Consider the following 25840-nt stretch of genomic DNA (forward strand, 5'->3'; position numbering starts at 1 on the left):
ATCAATAATAATAATATAATATCGAACTAATAAAAATATTAAAATAATAATTATAATAATAATATATTCAACTAACACTATTATATTTTAATATCCTAATTTTTCATTTTTTCATACAAAAAAAATATTTAATTATCAAATAATAATAATAATACAATTTTTTTTAATTAACACTATTATATTCAACTAACATTATTATATCTTATAATCCTAATTCTCTTTTAATTTTTCTCTTTTAATTATTCTATTTAATATTAAAAATATAATTTTTTTATATAAACTTTGAATTACTTATTTTTCTAAATATTCTATAACTCAAGTATTATAAATATTCTCTTTAGATTGCTTCAACATTTATACTAATATTCTATAACTCAAATATATTCTGTTTTTGATAAATATTAAAATTTATTAATTGTAAAAATTTTATATATATATATATATATATATATATATATATATATATATATATATATATATATATATAAATAAAATTTACAATTAATAAATTTTAATATTTAATGTGACAATTATAATTATTGCATTTAAAAAAATAATAATAGTCACGTAATTAATGGTCCAATAACTCCATTCGTTTTGGAAATATAATTATTGACATTTAGTTTTCTTATAATAACTCCTTTTTTATCTATTAATTAGTTTTAATAATACGTACCACTCCATTACTATCCGTTTTCTTGTCATAAAGTCATTTTTAATCTATTATTAATTAATTTAAGAAAAATCAACAACGTCATTACTCTCCATCAGTTTTATTTCATAATCAATCTTCACCCATTTATTCTCTACCATTCTCTTTATAAATAATCGATCCTTATTTTCTTATTTCATCTCAATCACAATTCATGTCATTGAATCTCACATATAATTCATTTATTATGCTATTTCATCTCAAACACAATATTTACATTTTATTATGTTATTTCATCTCAATCACAATATTTACTTTTCATGTTAATCTCTCAATCACAATCTTTATTTCTCATGCCATTAAATCTCAAATATAATTTACTTATATCATTGGTACTTCTCATGCCAGTAAATAAGTATAATTTACTTATACCATTGGTTATAAAGAAATATTAGTTTAAAAGTAGATACATGAGATTTAAAAGTAGATACATGAGAATGGTGGCAGCAACGACGACAGAAGAATGTAAAAAATTTGGTTTAAAAGTAAATACGTGAGAAATGGTGGGTGGCAATGATGGCAGAAGAGGGGTACATACTCCTTATTTTTGTATGCTTTGATTTCTATATTTACTACTAATATTTGTTAATTCTTAATTTTAGAAATGGTGGGTGGCAATGATGAGAAAAGAAGGGTATAAACTCCTTATTTTTGTATGCTTTGATTTCAATATTTATTAATATTTGTTAATTCTTGATTTTTTTTGTAGGTATAAATTTTGAAACATTATAAAATATATTTTAAAAAATTGTTGATAAATTGGATTGTGGAAGATTGAGGAGGGTTAGAAGATACAAATTTATTTTGTTTATTCAATTTTATAATATGTTAAGTCTTTTTAATTTTATTGATGTTTATTAATTTTTTATTATTTGTTTGTAGGTACTGTCTTATATATAATATATTATATTTGTCCCTTAAAAAAGATTTAAAAACTTTTACTTTAAAATTTTATTTTTTACAATTAAATGTGTAATCTTAAATTAAAAAAAATTCTCTCTTCTACATTTCAGATTTAAATTATAAATTATATGTCTCTAGAAGACATATATTCCCTGTTTACAATGTCGAAAAACGTCTTAAATGTGTACATCAATACGGTCTCGGTGGTGGCAAAAAAGAGTTATTGGCCTTCTTAGCAAGGGGATATTTTGAACATCTCTTTTGATCAATGTTGAAGGACTAGAAGACTATTACTCAATACAAATGATATTAATTAATTACAATTTTATTTACTAAAGCTATGAGTTATCATTTTTAATGAAATTTATGGTCCTATTAATAATTATGATTGCATATATAAATGTATAATTGATGCACATATTTTACATAGTTGTAGTATACAATTTAGTTGTAGATCTTATTTTTTGCTCCAAACACCTCTTATATGGTACATATATACTTTTTGATTTTTTATTATCTCTTAAATAGTTCTTAGTTTTTAATTTTATATTGTAATTTTTATTTTATTTTCTTATTTATCACATATTTAAACTAATATTATATTTATGTTACAGATTAAAGACTCAACTTACTCTACTATATTTTTACCAAAATATTTAGCTATAATGTATTGTAATAATTTTTTTATAAATTATTGGTAATTGTTTAATGTTTAAAAGGGAACCAATTACAAACAGATAACATCCACTAAGTTGATTAAATTCAACCGTCCAATATTAGAGGTAGGTTTGTGGTCTTCTTCAACAATCAAAGATTGAATTAATTAGGATTGGAAAGTCCGAATTACTCATAAGTGTCGATTGTACATTTGCTCTTCCAGGATGTATTAGAGGTTAACACCCTTAGAGTTATTTATGTTTTATTTTTCTCTGAGTTTAGGTCCTCATCTATGAATTTGAATGATTGGTTTTTATGATGTAACTTATGATTTATAAAATGGTACGGAAAATATTATAGTGTTAATCTTTTTCTCTTTGTAATTGATTTAGAATTATTTATTTAATTATTGGAGATCTTCAATAAACAAAAATGATAGTGTGAAAGAAAATCTACTTTTCATTGAAATTATCTCTATTATTCATGCATTATTATTAATGATTTTAGAGGTATCATTTACACTTCACTTGAAAAAGAACTTTGGGTCATCCGGAATATAAAAGACATCTTATTTGAAAACACTAAAAAGCTCATGCGGAATATAAAAAACATCTTATTTGAAAACACTAAGTTATCCACATCCTCTGTGAAGACAAATCAAATTGCATATTTCATGGTAAAAATCGCATCCACTAACAACGATCTCCTGCTTCACATCATTTTTATGTTTATAGTTTTTATCTCTCTTTTTTAAGCATTATAATAAATAAATTAAATAATTTTTGTTACACATTATTTTAATAATATTGTGTTTTTATATGAGTAATAGGTATGGTTTCTATTTTATTTTATACATCAATTGAATCTTATAAATTATATTATTTTTATTTGTATTATTATTTTTTAATTTTAATTTTAATTTGTATTAATATGATAATAATTATTAACTATCTCTAAATATCCTTTAAAATTAAAATAATTGATTTAGTTTTAAGTTACTAAACTATTTAAGAGTTACGTAATGATAAAGTATTTGATTTATTATAATATTCAAATAATATGTACTATAAATAATTAATTTCATTTGTTAAATGGAAGAGAAATATGAGGACTAATTTAAATTTTTTATCATAAAATTATATTTAAGAGTCTAAATATCACTATTTAATAATAAATTTTAGAATCATCAATGTCTATAAAATTGGAAAAAAAAAAGTCTTAAATGTTTCATTTTAATTTTTATTATTACTTTTTCTTTAATTTAATTATTGATGTGAATATAATTAAATTATTGAGATGATTATATAAAGTTTTTCACTTGATTAATGATATACATTGATCCATAATAAATAATAGCTTTCTATATCCTATTAAATAACCAATCCATTAATCAAGTCACAACATATTTCTTCCACTATAATAAATAAATAAATCATGAAAATATGAATCAATATGGTAATTATATAATATAATTATAAATAATTAATTTTTTTAGAGAATATATAATTAAAACTTTTTTGGGACTTGACATTAAATAAAAAATTCTTAGATTTTATAAATTATAGATTAAACACTAAATTGAAATTTACATTCATTGACTCTTATATTTATTATGAATTTAATGATTAATCACAAAATAATACATACACATAATTTTGTATAACACTTTTTTTATAATATTGTATTATTCACGTAAATATGACATATCTTTCTAATTTAAAGATATAATTGAAATTTTTTTATGTATAATTTATTAACATTTCACATACTATAAAATTTTATTTTGTATTTAATATAATTTTAAAGTATGTTTAATCATATAATTATAATTAACTATACTTAATCAAATAAATTATTTGATTTTAAAAAAATTCAAATAAAAATTATAAACAAACCCGTGCAACGCGCGGGCCAAAAATCTAGTTCCTACAAAATAATTGTTCTTCTTTATAATTTTATCAAATTGAAATGAAACTTTAATTTTCCTCTTTAATAGTTGAAAATAATTAGAAAGGGAGGGGAAGGAAATATTTGTTGTTGCACACAAGACGACAAATTTCATTTCTGTTACATCCTCTCACACACCCATAACAATATCTCTCGTCTTTTTCTTCCACCTGTCCCATTCCATTTTTTCCGCATTTTCTTTAAGATATCACTAACTCACACTCTGCTGCATAGTATATAACAAACAACACACTCCTCAACAACAACCACCATTTCCCTTCTTCTCTTTTTCTCCAATGGATGAACAATTCGTATTTTTCATCATCTTACTCTTCATGTTGGCCTCCCAAAACAAACCTCCCATTGACCCACTCGAACAGAAAGCTCTCTACAATATTCTCACCTCCATCAACCAAACCATTCCATCCACCACCACCGACTTCCCCGACGATTTCTGTCTCTCCGCCCCACACGCCGTCGTCTGCGAATCCCATCGTGAACCAAACCAAACAAAATCACACATTGCCGAACTCAACTTCGGTTTCTTCGCCGATCAAACCCCTTTTCTTCCTTGTTCCCCAAACGCCACTCTAGACCCTCTTCTCTTCACCTCTTTCCCCTACCTTCGAAAACTCGTCTTCCACAAATGCTTCAACAACACGCTCAATCCCATTCACCTCCTTTCACTTCCTTCTTTCCCTTCATCTCTCCAAGAACTCGTCTTTATCGACAACCCTTCTATCTTTTCACCTCTCCAACCTTTTATCAACAACCTCACCTCTCTCAAGAAACTCGTCTTAGTCGGAAACGGTTTCTACGGTGATCTTCCGCCGCAGATTGATCGTTTTCATAACCTGGAAGAACTTAATCTGTCAAGAAACAATCTTTCCGGCGAGGTTCCGGCGAGTATCGGAATGCTCAAGAAACTGAGCATTCTTGATCTGAGTCATAACAACTTCGAAGGGTGTGTCCCAGAACAGGTCGGGAATCTTGTTAATCTTTTGAAACTTAACTTGAGCCAGAATGGGTTTAATTGTAAAATTCCAGACAGTTTTATCCACTTGAAAAAGTTGGAATTTTTGGATTTAAGCTTCAACCGTTTTGGTAACTTTGGAGTCCCTTTGTTCTTAGGAGAGTTTCACAAAATGAAGGAAGTTCATTTGAGTGGAAACTCACTCTCTGGTCAGATTCCGGAAATATGGGAAAAACTTGGCAGTGTTGAAAAAATAGGATTTTCTAAAATGGATTTGGTTGGTGAAATCCCAGCTTCAATGGGGGTTCATTTGAAAAATCTGACTAATCTTGAGCTTGACAACAACAACCTTGAAGGTCCTGTTCCGGAGGAATTCGGGTTTCTTTTGAAGTCTGCTAATGAGATAAACTTGGAGAACAATAATTTGAGTGGTAGAATCAGTTTCACATGTGGAGGAGGAGTTGGACAGAAGATGTTGAAGTTGGCAGGTAATATGGGACTGTATTTGGAAATCAATGCTAGCTGTTGTTGTGAAAATGGCTTGGATCAACCAAATCACTGCAAAACAGCAACCGTCAACGGGGCTTCTTTGCGGTTTTTCGATCCTATTATGTTGGTTTTGATCTTCATCATAGTGTTTGTGTTTTCGTATCTGTTTTTGTTTTTAAAAAGGCGTCACTTATATCTGTTTAGAAGACTGTGACTCAATTGGAAATGGATCAGTTGAAACTTGAAAGTAATGAATTCACAACTGGAATTCATACAATTGGAAAAGGCGTCACTTATATCTGTTTAGAAGACTGTGACTCAATTGCATATTATTCCTTTTTTGTAAATGAATTCATGCTCAAATTAAGGTCAACTTTGAATATGGTATGGATTTTGGGTTGTTGCTACTAACGAACTGACTAATTTCTCTGCATATTATGCTACTGTTGGATTTTGATCTATTTTGCAAGTTTTATTTACTCTGTTGTTTATAGAATAAATAATAAATTCTCAATCCACCTACTTTAAACTATTTTCGACATGGACCTTCTAAAGTGCAGATCCTTTTGGAGCACGTAAATAAACACGCGAACTGTCTTTTTCATTATATCGGTTTCAAGTTTTCAAAAATCGTAAAATATATAAGTTCTCATTTTTCATCCAAATTACTACAAATTAAGTATATTAGATGCTTCAACAACATAGGGAGTAATTATGAAGATTGCAGCAGCAACAACATTGTTTTATACTACCGGTATATATAATGGTATTGACACAAATAGAGCAACATTGTAAAACATCTTTGATTCTAATAACTAATTAACATATCCCATGCGTGTCTAATTCTCAGAGCGAGCCCATAAACTCTGATCTAACTGATCCATTAATCTTCTACGATTTCTTTCATTTCAATGCTAATGATTCTTTCACCATCAAACAAATGGAAACTTTCAATCTATATAAATTGAAGCTAACAGTATGATGTTTAAATTAAATTCATTTGCGTATAAACGTAAAACAAAAGGGGATGTAGCTCAAATGGTAGAGCGCTCGCTTTGCATGCGAGAGGTACAGGGTTCGATCCCCTGCATCTCCACTTTTTTCAATATAATTGCTTCCATTTTTTCACTCCACTTTTTTCAATATAATTGCTTCCATTTTTTCAACATGTGATGCTGACGTGAAATTGCTAATGTAACGTTTGTTAATTGACGTTGTTTTGTTTTGCATGGCATATGTACAGTTCGATCCTCTGTATCTCCATTTATTTCACTATTATTTAAAAGCATTTATAAACTAACTAAGTTATTAACGTAATTTTTAAAAATTCTACCATAGTATTTTGAATATATGAATTTGTGCTGAGGATTCAAATTAAATCTTTTAAATTTTCTTTTTATAAACAAAAAATCATTAGGTTTTAGATTCACGCAAAATGTTATTTAATTTATATAAATGTTTAATTAAATTATTCTACAAATTGTTCAATTTTCATAAAGTCTTCTTGACTTATTTACTCTTAGGTTGATTGTTTTCAAAATTTAAGGGTTTTTTTTCCTTGCATGTATAAAAGAAATAAAACAACTAAATCTCATGAGACTTTATAAAGCGTTTATTTTAGTGTTATAAATCAGATTGAAAATTGAACTGGCAAAACTTTCGACTAAGGGTTTAATTAGTTAAATCTTTAAACGAACTGTTTATTAAAATAATAATATGAAGTTAAATTTTATAAATATGTCATATCTAATTATACATTCACAATTTCATAAAATAAATATTTTTAAAATTTATTATGAAATTAATATTGTTCTAGACTAACCTAATTGTCAGAATTGACCTAATACATCCATAAGTAGAAAAACAGCCTAATGAACATTGACCCAGTCGCTCGAGCAAACAGAGGCCATATTTCCTATTTTGCACACAACAAGAGACCATCTGGGCACACTAGCTCTCCCTTCCCCGCCAATAGGAAGAGCTTACATTGTGAATGGGCCATGTAAAATCATTATTTTTTGTATATTTTATTTTCATTATGGGAATCCCCTGGATTTTAATCCTGGCTCCGCCCCTGAATATAAATAGCCTTCTCCATTAAGAGGGCAGGGTATTGAAACTCTCACCCAAAATTTCATATTTTCTGTTGTACATTTGCTCTCTTTCTTACTTTGGCATCAAAATGTCTTGCAGGTACAACCCATTTTTCTTAACTTTAATTCCATAACTTCAATTTTAATACACCCACCCAATGTAATGTGGTTTTATTCCGTGTTTTAAAAATTGGACCGAACCATTCGGTCAGACTGAAAATCGGAGGGGTCACTGGTCTGGTCTGATTGCTTGATCAGATATGTTATTAAATCGGTGAGAACCGGCTAAAACTGATCAAAACTGGAAAAAACCAGTAAATCGGTGGTTCAAATGCATACTCTCTTCTTTCCGCACAAAACGACACAGATTTCATGATTTTTTTATAAAAAATAAAATTAAAATATAATTAGACTTTATTCAAACCTTATTTAGAACAACTTTTTCCTTGTTTGCAATTAGACTTGGTTTAAAATTTATTTAAATTTATATTTTGTATTATTTTGTTGTGAGTGATGATTATATTTAGAATTTAAATGTAAAAAATATACATGTGAAATTATGATATTTTAAAATTGTAAAATTTTGTAGGTGTTGTGATATTTTTTAGAGACTAAGTCATCCGATTCGACCGAGTTATCCGATTTAATCTGATTTATTCATGTGGTTCGACCAGTGACCCAGTGATTCAACCAATGAACCAATAACTCAGTATCCTCATCGATTTAATGACCGGTCCGATTTTTAAAACACTAATTTTATCTAATTTGAAGGATTAGTCCATACATATACACATATACACGCAGAGAATATTTGATTTCTAAAAAAAACTTAAATTTTAATACTAGTCTTTTATGCAAAGAGACTAAGTATGAAACATGCTTAGCTTTTCGACAAAAGTAACACGATTAAATAACTAGAAATACAATTTAAGTCTATAGGAAAGCTTTGTACTACTAGTGTTGCATGCTTTCATTTAATGTCTGATTCTTATTAGAGTAATAGTCCTCTGAGATGCATAAGTCCAGGATGTTATAGCATTCTAACACATGCAAGTTGATATTTCACTAAGTTATACTCTTGGCTACTCTTTACCTATTGATTCCACTAAGTTATATATTTTAAAATATTCACAAAAGTTCTTCTATCAAAGGAAAAAAAAACTTTTAATTTATCTAATACAAATCAATGAAAACTAAAGTGAACAAATGGGAGTAATTAGTAATTACATATATCAAGTATCAACAATGTGTAAATAAAATAAGACTCTCTAGTTAAAAAAAAGAAAGAAAGAATGGTTTTCAAATTAAAAAATATCACGTTGAAATTCAAAGAATTATATCTATGAAACACTCTAACTAATAGCATGAAAATACAACAACAATTCCTCAAGATACCCTAGTCATTCCTCTTTCATAATTCTCATTTTCTTCAAAGGAACTTGGTATGTTCCTAGGCTTTGAAGATGGAGATGCATAATCCAAATTCGAATCTGATGATTTTTGGGCTTTCACTCTCAATTTGGATGATCCACCACTTAAATTTTCTTTATCTTTGGACTTCTTTCGGCGATTCTTTTTCGGAGCCTCTGACCCATCTAATTGTTGGATCTCTGAATCATTGGACATGAGCTGTTGTTGTTGGGTTTGTTTGGATCCATCCGAAGATTCTTTGAGGTTTGAGGGTTTATTAGATGATGATTTTCTTTGTCTTGGCTTTTCTCTTGTTGGAGAATCTATTGAGCTACCATTTGTTTGTTTTCTTGATGCTCTTGGCAATTCAGGCAAATCTCTCCCTTGAGTTTGAGAATTCACACTCCTTGAATTTTGTCTCTTTGAATCTATGTGAAAATCAATCATATCGTTATTTGAAAAATAAATAAATATTTTTCTAACCGATATTTTAAATGCTTTAATATATCATAAAGATTATACAGAAATAGAAAGTAAATAGACAAAAAATTATACCTTCTGAAATCCATTTAACTGGATTATCATCTGCTTTATTTTGCCCATCTCCTGTAAGAGTCATTGGTGCCGATGAAAATCCTTGAGTGGTTTTAAATTCATTCATCTAGAAGAAGAAAAAAATCACCAAATATATTTTTAAAGAAAAAACAACTTATTAATAAAAAAATCATAAACTGATTAATTAATAATTTTACCCAGCTGGGGGAATTTACAGAGGGTCCATCCCATCCTATATGGGCCACATGCTTTACATCTGTAGGACATCCAATTTGTATTTCTTGTTCTTTTTCATTTTCTGCATACATATAAATAAATGACATCTTATTCAATTAACATTACATAAATATTTGAGAAATAAGATTTTAGAAATGCAAGAATAAATTAATTGCAAGAGATTTTTTTAATTACATACCAAATATTTGAGATATGTATCTAAGGCCTTTAAGAAGGCCCTTCACCTTCTTGCTGGACATGCTCAAAGTTTGAGTTTTTTCTCCTTTGACAAAAAATATTCAAGATTTACAAAAAATATTGAAGATGAAAACCCAACATTGATTTTGAGACTAAGGTCAAAAATCAATTGTAAACTTGTATCTATGAATTGAACAAATGATGAAGAGAGAACCCATAATAGATGTCTTTTTTTTTTTTGTTGTTACTTGTTAGGAGGTTTTGTGTTTCTTTTGTTATTTGGAAGAGAGAATAATAATGGTTGAAAAATTAAAGACAGTTTTTGACAAATGTGTCATGAAGGTGGCAATGGATGAATCTAACAAACAAAATCTATTGACTTGATGGAAATTGTTAAATCTGTCTGTTGATTTTTTCATGGTTAATTAAAACCATTAGTTGATCGGAATTTTAGGTGTGACAATATGAAAGACATGTAAATATGTAATCTTTTAAGGTTGATAAATTTAGGTAATCTTTAACAGATTGTTTCTAGGATGAATAATAAGTCCACATGAATGGAGAAAATAGATACTTTGGTGTTGACTTTTCCTAATTTCTTGGAAGGAAAATAACTAGAATGCATGTAAGTTAGGTAATATCTATATGAAATATTATTGTTACTATTTTATATAAAAAAAGGTTTTTTCTTCACCCACCTCCTAACCTTCTTGCCCACCCCTGGTGAATTTACAACATCACCCCTTGTTTCGGAAGTTCATTTCCGAAACGGTATTTTTTTTGAAAAAAATGTGTTTTCGGAAATGAACTTCCGAAAACGTGTTTTTTTTAATATAAAATATTGGTTTCGGAGATGCATCTCCGAAATAAAGTTACATTTTCAGAAAATGTGGTGTTTCGGAAGTTCATCTCCGAACGCACCCCCCTTGGAGAATTCGGAAATGAACCTCCGAAAATATGTCTGGACAGAATAAAATGAAAAACAACAACAATTCGCTTTATTTAATCGGGTGAAGATTACAACGATAATAATACATAAAATTAAAGTTACATATTGTTGAACACGGGTAGGTGGGGATGAGAGAGTGGTGGGGAGAAAAAAAGGCTTCCAAATTTCAAAAGGTGTACTACTGTAAGTAACAAATGACGGAGGAGGTGTAACCGGGGCCGGAACATATGACGGAGGAGGTGGATGTCCGGAGAAAGAAGAACCGGAGGTACGTCCACCGCGAGACAAAGGAGCCAATCAATGTAAGCTATAATTTATCATTATCATCAGGGGACGTCATTACAAAAAATTGGGAAAAAAATCTTATTATTTTTAATCTTGATTTTTTAGAAATGATGTCCCCAGATGATAATGATAAACTATAGCTTACAATGATTGGCTCCTTTGTCTCGCGGTGGACGTACCTCCGGTTCTTCTTCCTCCGGACATCCACCTCCTCCGTCATATGTTCCGGCCCCGGTTACACCTCCTCCGTCATTTGTTACTTACAGTAGTACGTATTTTTATTAACATGATAAATCCAATACAAAAACACTGTGCGATACAATCCGAAATCCGAACAAAACAAAACAAAACACGTCAAACAAAACAAAAACATGTTATTCTGCCCGACGGGCGTTACAAAATACACATCAAACAAAATAAAAACACGTTATTCTTCTCGACGAGCGAACTCCTCCGAATGAAAATAATTATACCAATCTTCATCCCACTCAGTATCGGAACCATCAGCGTTGATCACGCCTGAAGGCTGAGCCTGCGCGTCCGAGCCATGGACTCCCAGGGGACGAGAAGCAGAACCAGTCAAAAGCTTCTTCTTCTCCTTCACCACCTTCACCTCCTTCACCTCCTTCACCTCTTTGACCTCCTTCTTTGAAGAACCCTTTCTTCCCTTAGCGCCCTCTTTAGAAGACGCAGTCCTGCGTGCTTGTTGGTTGCCTGACATGTTCCTGTAAACAGTTGAAATCGATTAATATGCGAGACAAAATAAAAAACAAAAAAATTTGAACTTCTGATACAATTCGGAAGTTCATTTCCGAAAACTGGGAGGGGGGTGTTTTCGGAAATGAACTTCCGAAACACCCCTGCGATGGACTTTTCTGCAACTTCCATGGCAGACCCCTAAACCAAACTTCAAACCAAATCAAAATGCTTCTAAACAAACTAAATACTACTAACAACCTAACCATATATCATTTATGCAATTAAAACCCTAAATAACATGCATTTGAATAATAGATCTAAAAATTTCAAAACTTACAAAGTGTTAGGATTGAGGGCTTTTGAATGTTGTTTAGCAGTGTGATTGGAGCCTTGATGCAGCTTTGGAATTCTGTTTGCACAAATTTTCGCCTTTGCCACTTTTTGTTTTGATTTAGGGTAAATGATTGGGGGAGGGGGAGTGTTTTGATAAATCTGCAGAAATCGCAGTATTTCGGAAGTTCACTTCCGAAACCCCTGCTTCGGAAATGAACTTCCGAAATAAGTCAATTTTTTCAAAAAAAAAAAGCGCTTCGGAAGTTCATTTCCGAAGCAGGGGTATTTTGGTATTTTCGCTGGGGGTGACCCCCATAGGGAGGTGGCCAAAGAAATTTTCTAAAAAAATTACAGTTGTAAATCCATTTGGAAATTAGTATACAATAAATTATACACATAAAGACATGGTCAAGAATAATAATAATGTGTCACTTGACATGTCTCACTAGTATTGGTGATTAATTATCTTATTTGTCATGTCATTAGTAACATGTATTCCGCTGACTTTCTTCAACTACAAGTAAGTCGGATTCTTTCTCAAACCAAATAAGCACTTATCTACCTAAAATTTTAAGATGATAGGTATATGAGTTTTCTCACTTATAAAGTATTCATTTTTTCCTTTCCTAAATAATGTGGGACTTCTTCCTCACACTTGATTCTCAACGGTGACCATATCACTTATATTTTGATCCAAAATCACCCCTCCAAATCGTTCTTCTTTCTCTATTAGTTAAATAAGTGATTTTCACATATATTTAGTTTTTTTTGTGATTTCGTCATTTTAGTGCGTCGTTGTTTGTTTTGATTTCCCGTCTTTGTGCAGTGTATTTTGGTTTTTCTGTCTTTGTGCGCAGTGTTCATTTGTTTCAGGTTGAAAGATGAGTTTCGATCTAGTGCAGATCCTATCTATGACTTTGGTGCCATTAACGCTACAGATCTGGAGGCATGAATATTTCAGATATCTCAATATAGTCATAGTTATATTCGTAAGCATATGCAATTTACCGTTTTATGCTATTAATATGCAGGCCCGGCCCTGTGCCTGTGCAAGCAGTGCCACAGCACAGGGCCTCCAATAATATAGGGCCTCAAATTTCTTCTTCTTCTTTTTGTTTACAAACAGATGCAATACTTTGTATTTTATGCTCGTACCAAACATTATCAATTGTTTCAGAGCGGCGCAGCAGCCTGGCAGGTTCTTTTTGAACGAGGTTGCGTATTTTACCTTTGTTCATGCACATTTGTATTTAATTGATAATTTTAAAAAAAAAAAAATATCTTGCAAAAAATTGGCTCTTTAGAACCTCTTATTAAAACATCAAAATAGCATAGATTTTTTATTCCTACACCAATTCACCTTTAATTATTTTATATATTTTTTATTTTTTTATATGTTAAAAATAATTATGACAGTAAATTTGAGTCTACATAAACCTTTATAATTGAATATTTAAAAATCCATTACTATATCAACTCGCTTGTTTTTTATTTATTTATATAAATATATAGAAAGATTTTTTTTAATTGTAGTGTTAGTATGTATATATATATATATATATATATATATATATATATATATATATATATATATATATATATATATATATATATATATATATATATATATATATATATATATATATATAACGCCTAATTTATTATGATGAAAAGACTTTTGAACAATTTAATGTTTAATTTATTAATTATAAATTTTTTATAATATTTTTCACTTATTTTTCTTTCTTCTTGATATTATATTAATTCTTAATAAAATATCAATATTTTTTAATGAGAAATATTTATATATTATTTAAAAGTATAGCAAATATCAAATTAGGTCAGTCAGGTACTCACTAACAAGTGCAATCACGTCTTTAATATAATTTTTAAAAATTGAGACCCTGAGACTATTTTCAAAATATAAAATTGTAAATATTTGTATTTTGCTTTCATTATAAATTAACACAAGTTATGATTGATCTAATAATTCTGTAACATGACAAACATTATGTAAATAAAAAAGTTCTACAAGAAATAAAATCACAAATAATAGTTGTATGGCTTAAACTTTGATCAAAATATTTATTAATAATTTCTTCTTTCTTTAGTTTTAATAATATTTATAATTTAAATAAAAGTAGTTATTTTTAAATTTTGTTTGTTTTTTTTAAAGACCTACTTTCAAATTTAGAACAGGGCCTCCGTATTGTTTGAGCCGGCCCTGTTAACATGGATGTTGTGACCTGTGAGTTTGTTTGCAGATTCATCCTTTTTGTTTTTGGCGATTTTTAATTTGTATTGCAACAATATACTCTGTCGATTGAAATGAATGAATATTTTATTTAGTCAAAAAAAATCATGATTGCTTTTTTTTTTTTTGGTGTTATTCTTTTCAATGCCAATGTTTCCAAGTATCTCAAACTAATGAATTTGCTGCGATGTTGAACTTACAAGTTAAAATTTAAAAATTTAAACATTTATGGAAGTAAATATTACTTTTGTACCTCATGAGTAAAATATTGCTTAATGAAAATGATTCATTCTCCATACTTTATAGAATACTTCCTCTGGCCTGAATTATAAGCAAATATTTTTTTTTTAGATTTATTGAATAAATGAATGTATTTGGTAGATCAGATACATTCATTATTCAATGAACTTAAAAAGAGAATATTTACTTATAATTCAAGCTAGAGGGATTATATGTTAGTACACAAGGTTTAAGAAACCAAAAAAAATAATATTAAAATTTTGCAATAACGGCTACAAAAATGTAAAAAATGATTAGATTTAAATGACAACTACTACTAGTTTATTTATATATTAAAAAACTAAAGTCACATAGATAACATATTAAAATATTAAATTACCTTTCAATAATATATACATATTTTCGGTTGAGTTCAAGATATTCATCTAAAATTTTAACTTAGTTATTACTTTGTCTCCTATTGGCAATGATTACTAATACAATATATTCTTGGATGCATCTTATTAAGATAATTGTTCAGCATGTGCATCTGGAGGAGCACCTAAAGGACTAGGAAAAGACTGATGAGGTGGTAGCGAATTATGCGGAGGAGAACGAAGTGGAGAATGAGGTGGAAATGGATCATTGTTTCTCCGATGTAAAACTAAATCGGGCTTTAATTCTATCCCGACTCAATTTACATAATTTAAAGAAAAGAAAAAAAGTTAACAAAGTTTGATTAGATTTCCACCTTTGGCGGTATGTATGACTTAGAGAGAGAAAAAGTCTCACCTTTTTCAGTGGCGGAGCCAGGACCCTCGTTTAGGAGTGCAAACCTTTAAAATTTAATTAATAATTATAATATTATATATTCAAAAAATTACATCATACTCAAAGAAATTACATATTCTCTATAATTGTCCTCTACGCGGTCTCAAGTTTTGAAACCGTTGAATAATCAACTCTTTATCAACTTTAGAGAACACATATTTCTCAATATAAGTTACAAGACAATTGCTCATCCACTCATCTCCTATTCGGTTACGCAATCTAGTCTTCAAAATCTTCATAGCAGAAAAGGATCGTTCAACAGTTGTTGTGGCGACAGGTAAAATCAATGCTAATTTCAAAAGCTTATAAAGTAATGGATAAACAATATGCCTTTTAGTTGCAACCAACTTTTTCGAAAGATCACTTATTCCTTTCAAAGATGCAAATTCATCACTCGTACGCATATCAATTATGTAAGTCTCAAGTTGATTATCAAGCATCACCAAACTAGTCGGACAAAATTCACTTGGATAAAACTTTGCAAATTCCATCAATTTTGCCTTGTCAAAAGTAGAGAACAAGTTACTTGGACACAAACAAACCATACAAATGAGCAATCGACTATTTGTCTCATTAAAACGATTGTTAAGTTCTTGAAGCTGCATGTCCACAACAGTATAAAATAATTCAATGCGATAGTGATTCCTTATTGTGATAGAATGAGAATCACTTCCACGCTTTGATTTACCACTAAAGAATATATCATCCATATTCGGAATGTCAATATCATGTTCAATGCAAAATAAACATACCTCTTCCAATAAAGGTTCCCACCCATCATCTCTAAGATTTTGTAATCTTTTCTTTGTGATGTTAACCAAGTTCATGGCACTGACGATGTCTTGATCTTTCTTTTGCAATGCTTGAGACAACTCATTTGAAATACCTAAGACATTTTTCATCAAATGCAAAGTGAGTGCAAAATTAAAATTATCCATTAAAAGTAAAAGACCATTTGCTTCGCCTCTTGCATCTTTAGAGGATACATCATCTCTCAAAGTTTCAAGAACACTTGTAACAGAACTATACATCAACATCAAATTCACCAAAGTGGCATAGTGAGAACTCCAACGAGTATCAGCAGGTCGCTTGAAGCTAGTTTCTTGATTCAAACCTTTTCCACTAACAATTTCTCCATTTTCCAAAGCATCTCGAACCTTAATCATTTGTCTTCCATGTAGCATGTCATTCCTTTTGCAAGATCCCCCAACAACATTTAATAAAGTGGATATTAAGCTAAAAAGAGAGCAAACTTGAAGGTGATCTTTAGCAATAGCAACTAATGTAAGTTGCAATTGATGAGCAAAACAATGTACATAAAATGCACATGGACTTTCCTTTAATATCAAACTCTTAAGACCAGAAATCTTTCCTTGCATGTTACTCGCACCATCATAACGTTGTCCTCGAATTCTAGAAGTAGTAAGTCTATGTTTGCATAACAAATCATCTATGGCCATTTTCAATGACAAGGATGTTGTAGTTTTAACATGAGCAATACCCAAAAACCGTTCAACAATAATTCCATCTTTGTTAACATAACGCAAAACAACAGCCATTTGATCCTTATCAGATATATCCTTGGATTCATCAACAAGAATAGAAAACAATTCATCTCCAAGGTCATTAATAATTGCTTTGGTAGTTTCCAAAGCCGCCGCTTTAATAATATCTCTTTGAATTGATGGAGAAGTCATTTTTAGATTTTTTGGAGCATTTTCTAATACAAATCGTCTCACTTTCTTTTTTTGTCAGCATACCATCTAAGCATTTCAAGGAAGTTTCCTTGATTATAAGATTCTATTGATTCATCGTGACCATGAAAAGCCAACCCTTGCTTCAATAGATAGCGAAGACAATCAAGTCAAGCTGTCACTGCCTTCGATACAAGTCACGAGTTTGTTCAGATTGTTTAGATATCACAACTTCAATATGTTGATTTTGATTCATCAAATCTTCACATTTCTTCCAAGCAATGTTATGAGCGCAATTAGGGCCTCCAACATGTGATGCAAGTTTAGCTTTTTTATTCCAACTTGTGAATCCATCTGTTACAAATGTATCACCACCCGATTGCTTTCCAAAATCGGGTCTAAAAAGATAACAACATAAACAAAATGCGGCATCTTTATCTATACTATACTCTAACCAATTTCCAAATTCATTAAACCATGAGGAACAAAATCTTCTCATTAAATTTCCAATTCTTCTTTGGGGAAAATTGTGTTGAGTAGGTTGACATGGTCCTCTTTGTAAATATGTTCGGCGTATTATCTCTTGATCATTCGGATGATATGCTGACATTTTAGGCCGTTTTCCAGGATCTGACGGCAACTCTTCCAAATTACACTCAATATATTGCTGCTGAGAAATTGGGTCATGTTCTTTTGATCGTAATTTTCGTTTATAAAACTTCTCCGTAATCTTCTGCCAAAAATAAAACAACTAAAATATAAGGCAAAATAATTCTAAACACTAACAGAATGGTATTAATACTAACAATCACTAACAAACACTAATATTATATAACTAATATTATATAACTGAACACTAAATAAACAAACTATATTTTTTTCCAAATTGATTCCTAGGTAATATCAAACATTATACAGAGAGCAAACATGTTCAATTTATGCTATAAAATAAACCAGGTTCTTTAAATACTATAAACATGTTCAATTTATCATATACAGCTTTTTAAATATTATATAGCTTCTTTAATAGCTTTTTGATAAAGACAACCAAACATTTCTCTCTAAATGTGTACCAACAATCATTTCAAGTCTCCAACAGGTTCAATTTATCCTATAAAATAAACCAATTTTATCACATTAAACATGTTGAGACTTGAAAGTATCAAAAATAAATTAGACAGAGAGCAAACCCAAAAACTCAGTAGTAGTAAAAATAAATTACAACAATGAAAAAAGTTGTTCCCCAAATGAAAAAATTAGCAAAACTGTTCCAAACATAATCTGAAATCTTATAAATGTGGTAGATTCAAAAAAGGGAAAAGAAAATTTTACAAAACCCTAAAATGAAATTTTAAAATTGATTATCTTAATAGATGTTTAAATGATGTTGAATGCTTGATTAGAGAGTAGGAAGACGAGACTTAAATCGTGGTGGTGGTGTCGGCGGCGCCGCTGCTTCCGATGAACAAGAGGGGAGAAGGAGAAGTTTTCACGTTTTTGGGATGAGAGACTTAGAGAGAGAAAGAAGTTTAGAAAGAAGTGAAAATTATTAAATGAAAGAAATAAATTAAATTTAGGTCATTTGAGTGAGTCAAGGGTGCAAAAGTTTTTTTCAGGGGGTTCAAAATATAAAAGTAATAGGGATATTAGTGCAATTATTTTTAATCCAGGGGGTTCAATTGAACCCCCTCACTATACGCTGCCTCCGCCTCTGCCTTTCTCTCTAAAAATATGTCTTCTTTTCTGCATTTCACTCAATCTGTATCATCTATTTTCATACACTTTCATGTATTCCAGTAAAAAAATCATTAATATACATTCCAGGAAAAAAAACCTCTACTAATAGCATACTTTATCATGCATTTTCATACACTTCTATGCATTCCCCGTAAATATTTTCTTGTTTCTCACATTACATCATTCATCAATTCTCTGATTTGAAACAATGGGTCTGATACTTCGAAAACGGCCACCATAAAACAGTATATAAAATGCCAATATTGTTGAATGTCAATATTCTAATAGGGAGATGAATATGAAAAGTTCTTCGAGCCTCGCATTATTAGAAGAAAAATAAGTGTGTTTGTGTGTTACTTGAAAATATTCCTTAGTTCCACATTGCTTAGATTAGATATCTTGGCTAGCTCCCTTCGTTATATAAGAAAATTACTTCTTTCATTCCAAAACACACCAAAAACTTATATTGAGTTTTTCCTTCCTCACTCTCATAACTCTACATATTTCGAATGGTCAAAGTGCCAACTTCTCACACTTTATTTCTACTCGTTGAGTTTTTTGAGTATTTTCTTGAATTCTCTTAAGAGAATTGTTAATTTCTCCTCGTCTAATTGAGAGATTATTATTGGAGCATTATGACATGTTGGAAAATTTTACAAGATAATCATGCACTAGGTTGATCGCGTGTATACAGAGTGTATTAGAGTAATATAAAATAATGTCGAACCCACAAAGACCTAATGGTCAATCTATCGTTACTATTTCTACGGTGTTTATCTAAAGCGATCTTTAGAAGGTTTGTAACGGACGGGAAAATAAAGTAATAAACTTTTGATAAATATGGAATGATAATGCTAGAATGTGATTCTTGTTAACCAAACAATATACTCTTATTATTTCTAAATAGGATTACTTACGGGACAATGTTTTCTACTTTGCAAAAGAATTAATGAACACAAATTGTCCCTCTCGAGTATTCATAACTGGATTTACTCTTTAATCTTTACAGGGGTTGTCACATTTCCAAGTTACGTTTGCATGAAAGCAGTAAATCCTTTTTTAAGAGATCAAACCTTTGACTCAGTTGAAAAGTAGTTTTGGTTGGAATGTTTAACTAAAAAGGGTTCCCAGCATATGCACTGATAACCGGATTCTAAACCTATGAATGCGTCCGCTAATAGTTTCAAAATCACTTTCTAGAAATATTAAGCTTTCCTAATTAATTTATAAAATGTTTTCACAGTAATTATTAATAAAAAACAAATCAATTTTATTATTTAGTATCACACGACTTTCGATTTTACCCGACATGTTCACAATTTTACTTTCGTAATAACCGATCAAATTAAGTTCAAAAAAATTATGTTAAAACCAAAACAGCCCTCAAATGAAATCCTAAAGAAACAACAGAATGACTATCGTCAAATCGACGGTCCTTACATTGCAGCACTTAAGAAATTACCTGGACATGATTGCGGTAAAAGTAAAAGCTTTTGATTTAAGTGCGGAATTAAACATAATAAGTGAGTGCGGAATTAAAGAAAAATAAGTGCGGGAAAGTAAAGCAAGGAAAGTAAAAGTGCAAGAAAAATAGACAGGCCAAGTAAAAAGTAAATAAAGCTGAAAAAATTAGGAACCTGCTCCAAACGGAAACTTGAATCTGGCACAATTGGAAATAAACTTCTGCGGAAAATAAATGACTTGAAAATAAAGGTGTCCCAAACACGACAACAACAATAATGCGATAATTCTACGGTGTGAAGAATTAAAGCCGAATATTGTACTAAGTTTGGATCCCCTAAAAAGTGAAAAGGGGGACCTATTTATAATGCATAGAAACCCTAGATTTAGGCTGAGCGGTTGCTGAAAACGTGTGAGAAAATATTGGGGAGAGTGGGAGGATTGGAGACCAGGCCCGAGTCCACTTTTCCCACGTTCTGGAAATATAAAGGGTGGCGAACGCCACACCCCCTATGGTGAACGCCATGCTAACAAAATGGGGAAGATTAAGTCTTCCTGATCGTTAGTGGGTGGAACAGAAAGCACGCCCTTGGCTTTCTCCATAGCTAATGCCATCACGAACGCCTTGAGTGCAAATTAATCATCTTCCTTCATTTTCAGTCCAATTCACTTCATTTCTTCGAGTAAGCCTCTAATAAGGTCAACTACCTGAAAAACAGACAAAATGCCAACTAATATTAGGAATAATAATAATAAAAAACGATTAAACATGTGCTAAGAGAATCATATATGTGATATATTTCAGCGTTATCATAGGTAAAACATGATCTTATACTTAGGCTAATTTATAGTTATTTAATTTGCACATATATATGTGCTTTTAAGTCTTGCAATTACCTTTAATTATCTTAGCAACTGTCAAGGGGTATTCTCCTTATATATGTATTCAGGGTCGGCCCAATCAGACAGAAGGTCCCGTTCTAATTTAAAAAATGGGCCCAAATTTTTTTATAAAAATACGATTGTAATAAATAAAAATGGCAGATATAAAATACTCCCTTCGTTTTTTATTATAAGTCGTTTTGGAAAAATATTTTGTATTTTAATATAAGTCGCTTTACAATTCCAATGAATAATTAATGCTATTTTTCCTATTATATCCTTAAATATTTATTATTCTCTCTCATTTCAATTATATAAATTTATCTTCCACATGTCATTAATGAAGGATAATTTTGTAAAAACATTCATAATTTCTCATTTTCATACAACAATTATTATTTTTCTTAATCTGTGTGAAAAGTCTAAAACGACTTATAATAAAAAACGGAGGGAGTATAATTATGTATTAATAAAACAAATTTAATTATATAGACTTTGATCAATCTCATTTTTTGATTGTATTAATTTTTATTATAACATTTTTAATTAATTAAATTTTTTATATCAATTTATATATTTATTAATATTAATCCAAAAAAAATTGAACTTTTCAAAAAATTGGGGCTCTCTAAAATTTGGGTCCCCTATGTTGTAAAGCCTCTTGCTCCTTTTGCACAGGGTCGGGCATGTATGTATTGCATTCACAATCAAAGTATCTTTATTATACTTAGGAATGCCACAACTTCCAAACAAGCATGGTCATTCTTAACAAGATGTTTTTAAGCAAAACTCACTCTCGCATCATGAATCTTAAAGAACGCTTGTCTTAGTTCAACAAAGATACATAATCGGTGACAAATTAGCTACAAGCAATAAAAGCTATGTTTGATGTGTAACACCTTATTTCTCAAACACATAACCATAAATAAATTAGATATTTTTCACAAAAGTTTTCACCTAGGATGTTACACTTCTTGAAACACATTTATCTGATGATCATGTAACACTTAATTTAAACAAACATGCAGCTCAATATTTTGAATGCATACGTTTACACCTAGGATGTTTACACGACATTCATCACATTTGATTTGTACTTCTGATGTATACACGACATCCAACTCATTTGATATCTTCGCAGCGGAGTTATAATTTAAAACATGCCAATTTAAATCTCATAATGGTTTTCATAACAAATAATAAAAACACTATAACATAAAGCAATTAGGAGAGCATGCATTGTCTCTCAGGAAATCTCAGCATAAAACAAAAACAATCCGCTCCCCGAAGTTACATATCAGAGCATAACTAAAGCTAAAATGAATAAACTAAAAGAAATAGCTCCAGGAGCTAACTTCCACTCACAACAGCATCTCTACTCTTGAGTATGTGCACGATGCCTATGTAAAGGCAACATTCATATAAAAGGGGTGAGAATTCATTTCAATAATAACATTATAGAATATAGGCTTAAATGCAGTTTTGACCCCCCTATTTTCATTATTTTGAACTTTTGAACCCCCTTTTACAAAACTCAGCCTTTTAGTCCCCAAACTTACTTACTTTTGGCAATTTTATTGGCCCCCACCAGAATTGCATACGTGGAGTGTTTTAGTGATGACATGGAAGGGTGACCAAGCTGCCACGTAATATAAATCATTTATGTTATTATTTTTAATTGAAAATAATTTTTCTGAAAATTCATTATTCCAATTTAATAAATGAATAAATTTGTTAAATGGATTTAGTTTTTTTCAAACCCTAAATTGAACAGAGTTCGTCGTCTTCCATTCTTCTTCTTCCTCCCATCTTCTTCATTCATTCTTCTTCAGTTAGGGTTCAAATCGCAACTTCTTCTTCTCGTTCGACCATGTCCCGCTGTTCTGTAGCAAGTAATCGCAGCAAAGCTTCCTTCGTCCATGGAGAATGCAGATGTGGTCTGGATGCACCCTTGATGACTTCATGGACAGATGCTAACCCAGGACGCCGTTTTTATGGGTGTGGGATGTACAAGGTTAGTTTATACAAAACTCCATCAGCTTTTCCCTTGTTTCTTCTAAACATTGTAAAATCATGTCGTATACTCTCATTTGTAGATCCAAGGGTCCAAACGATGCAACCATTTTGTTTGGTATGATGAAGAGATGGGAGCAAGAGTAAAGGATATGATTTCTACACTAAATCAGAGACTGATAAGTGCAAAGGTGACTATTGAAGAAGGGAAGAAAGTAGAAGATGAGTTGAATAAGCAGATTAAGGATTTGAAGATGAAGATAAAAAATTTGAAGATTTTGATTGTTATTATTCTTGTGTGCAGTGTTGGTAGCATTAGTATTAGGTTGTTGTAATTTCAATACCAAATTTGTATGAGGAAGAGTATTGTAGTATTAGGTTCTTGTGTTAGATGTTATCTGTTATTTCAATACCAAATTGGTTGTCAATACAATCTGTTATGCAAAGTGAATGTTATACGTTATCTGTTGTATCAATATCAATGTTTTATATTTATCAATGTTATCTGGGCATAACAAACACAGGTCCTTGTATTTGTAGCTCACGATTGGCATAACAAACACAGATGTTAGACGCTGTGGCAAGTGAGCTAGAGGGGGGGTGAATAGATCACCTTATTTAAATTCACGGATTTAAATGTTTTCAGAGAATTTTTCACAAAATTGGCGGAAAGCTATATACGGTCCTGAATGTTTTCACAAAATTTTGCAATGATGGTTGTGCAATGTTCTTGAACAAAGGAGATTGAGAAGATGAAGAAGATGAAGTATCTTTCAGATTTCTGGTGCTCATAATACTCAGTTTGCTTTTCTCAAATGTTGGTAGAATGACACACACTTTCCAATCTGTCAAAAGTTGCTTATATATGAAACAGAATTAGTTAGACATAAAATTACAGTTATGATTCGACACTTAATGCCTATGTGTCAATTCATGAGCCTTTATGAGTTGGCTCATGACTTCATGAGTCGATACATACTGTGATAAATCACAAACCAGTAGCTTCTCAACTTATATGAGTCGATGCAAACGTCGTATGGTCCGAACCATACACTTATGGTTCGATGCATAAAGGCTATGGTCCGATTCATACTGAGTAAAGATGCAAAACAGAATTGCATAACAATTATGGTTCGATCCATGTATCGTATGAATTGGCTCATGTTATTTTGGTTTGATGCATAAAGGCTATGGTCCGATACATGCTGAGTTTGAATTGAAAAACAGAGAAGCAGAAGCTGTATGAGTCGATACAAAACACGTATGGATCGGCTCATGGCTTTTTGGTTCGACACATTTGCAATCATACAAAAATTATTTTCAGAAAAATTATTTTCAATTAAAAATAATAACATAAATGATTTATATTACGTGGCAGCTTGGTCACCCTTCCATGTCATCACTAAAACACTCCACATATGCAATTCTGGTGGGGGCCAATAAAATTGCCAAAAGTAAGTAAGTTTGGGGACTAAAAGGCTGAGTTTTGTAAAAGGGGGTTCAAAAGTTCAAAATAATGAAAATAGGGGGGTCAAAACTGCATTTAAGCCTAGAATATAAGGTAGAGTACAACATCTACGCAATCATGCATAACAACATCAACATGCATAGTTATATTTCACGCACATATTTCATTCATGTTATGAGACTCACGACAATGACTTATATGCATGTGGTAACAACTCAATATTTGGTTCTTCTTCTGAACTGGGTCCACCCTTCTAGATCTGCGAACCCACCCTTGTAGGTTCGGACAAGTTACCGCTCCACACTTCTAGACTTATAACTCGCATCTTTCAACAAAAATGACAAAAATGATACATAACATATAATCGATGCAACAAATCACCAACAACAACAATTCATGTTTACATTCCCCCTTTAAAACATTAACAACAACGATTACGGGTTTCCACATAATGATCCCTAAGCATCAACAATATCAACTCAATGAATTATTAATTCTCATATACGCAAATCACAATTAACTCAAAAACACTCAAACAACACATCAATTACACTCATCATATATAATACATCAATTCATACTCATGGCACATAAAGATATAAATCCTAGCATTCACCGATAATAACACATCTACGTTCCACATAATTCTCATGAATTAATCATATTATTACGACACATTCAGCCTATAATTTTATTATCACTTGATAGAAAACCCTGTTATCTTTCTAGTGCTTCAAACGGAATTTCATTTGGGCTTACGGTTTAAAAGTTATGCCCAAAACATCTTGTAAACCAATCTATTGACGTTGCGGAACAATCTATTGCACAAACTCACTGTTTTTCGTAAATTTTAAAAATTGAG

At 30.6% G+C, this 25840-nt stretch overlaps 3 protein-coding genes, 1 non-coding gene and 1 pseudogene across 4 annotated transcripts; 3 read left to right on the forward strand and 2 right to left on the reverse strand.

The window, feature by feature from the left end:
- Nucleotides 1–4498: 4498 nt before the first annotated feature.
- Nucleotides 4499–5895, forward strand: LOC131632392 (probable LRR receptor-like serine/threonine-protein kinase At4g36180). The gene has a single exon (XM_058903142.1). The coding sequence runs from the start codon at nt 4516–4518 to the stop codon at nt 5893–5895; it is 1380 nt and encodes a 459-aa protein (XP_058759125.1). The 5' UTR covers nt 4499–4515.
- Nucleotides 5896–6704: 809 nt separating this feature from the next.
- Nucleotides 6705–6777, forward strand: TRNAA-UGC (transfer RNA alanine (anticodon UGC)). Its single transcript has one exon. It is a non-coding gene; the product is annotated as a tRNA-Ala (tRNA).
- A 2214-nt stretch (nt 6778–8991) lies between these two features.
- Nucleotides 8992–10371, reverse strand: LOC131632402 (CRIB domain-containing protein RIC6). The gene is made up of 5 exons (XM_058903151.1): nt 10368–10371; nt 10155–10238; nt 9937–10037; nt 9740–9845; nt 8992–9612 (listed from the first exon to the last, which is right to left on the reverse strand). Exons 1-5 carry the CDS (start codon nt 10369–10371, stop codon nt 9161–9163), a joined length of 747 nt encoding a protein of 248 aa, XP_058759134.1. The 3' UTR covers nt 8992–9160.
- Nucleotides 10372–15803: 5432 nt separating this feature from the next.
- On the reverse strand, nt 15804–19280 carry LOC131632403 (uncharacterized; annotated as a pseudogene).
- Nucleotides 19281–23379: 4099 nt separating this feature from the next.
- On the forward strand, nt 23380–23876 carry LOC131632391 (uncharacterized). The gene is made up of 2 exons (XM_058903141.1): nt 23380–23511; nt 23594–23876. Exons 1-2 carry the CDS (start codon nt 23452–23454, stop codon nt 23843–23845), a joined length of 312 nt encoding a protein of 103 aa, XP_058759124.1. The 5' UTR covers nt 23380–23451; the 3' UTR covers nt 23846–23876.
- The last annotated feature ends 1964 nt before the right edge of the window (nt 23877–25840 follow it).

The sequence above is a fragment of the Vicia villosa genome, unplaced genomic scaffold, assembly GCF_029867415.1.
Source record: "Vicia villosa cultivar HV-30 ecotype Madison, WI unplaced genomic scaffold, Vvil1.0 ctg.000939F_1_1, whole genome shotgun sequence".
NCBI lineage: Eukaryota > Viridiplantae > Streptophyta > Magnoliopsida > Fabales > Fabaceae > Vicia > Vicia villosa.

Excerpts from the sequence above, each read along its gene's own strand:
- LOC131632392 (XM_058903142.1), top strand. The coding sequence starts at position 4,516 with ATGGATGAACAATTCGTATTTTTCATCATCTTACTCTTCATGTTGGCC.
- LOC131632391 (XM_058903141.1), top strand. The coding sequence starts at position 23,452 with ATGACTTCATGGACAGATGCTAACCCAGGACGCCGTTTTTATGGGTGT. Across the intron at positions 23,512-23,593 it reads ATGGGTGTGGGATGTACAAG|ATCCAAGGGTCCAAACGATG; the intron begins GTTAGTTTATAC and ends TCTCATTTGTAG.
- LOC131632402 (XM_058903151.1), bottom strand. Across the intron at positions 10,038-10,154 it reads ATACATATCTCAAATATTTG|AAAATGAAAAAGAACAAGAA; the intron begins GTATGTAATTAA and ends ATATGTATGCAG. Across the intron at positions 9,613-9,739 it reads AGTTAAATGGATTTCAGAAG|ATTCAAAGAGACAAAATTCA; the intron begins GTATAATTTTTT and ends ATTTTCACATAG.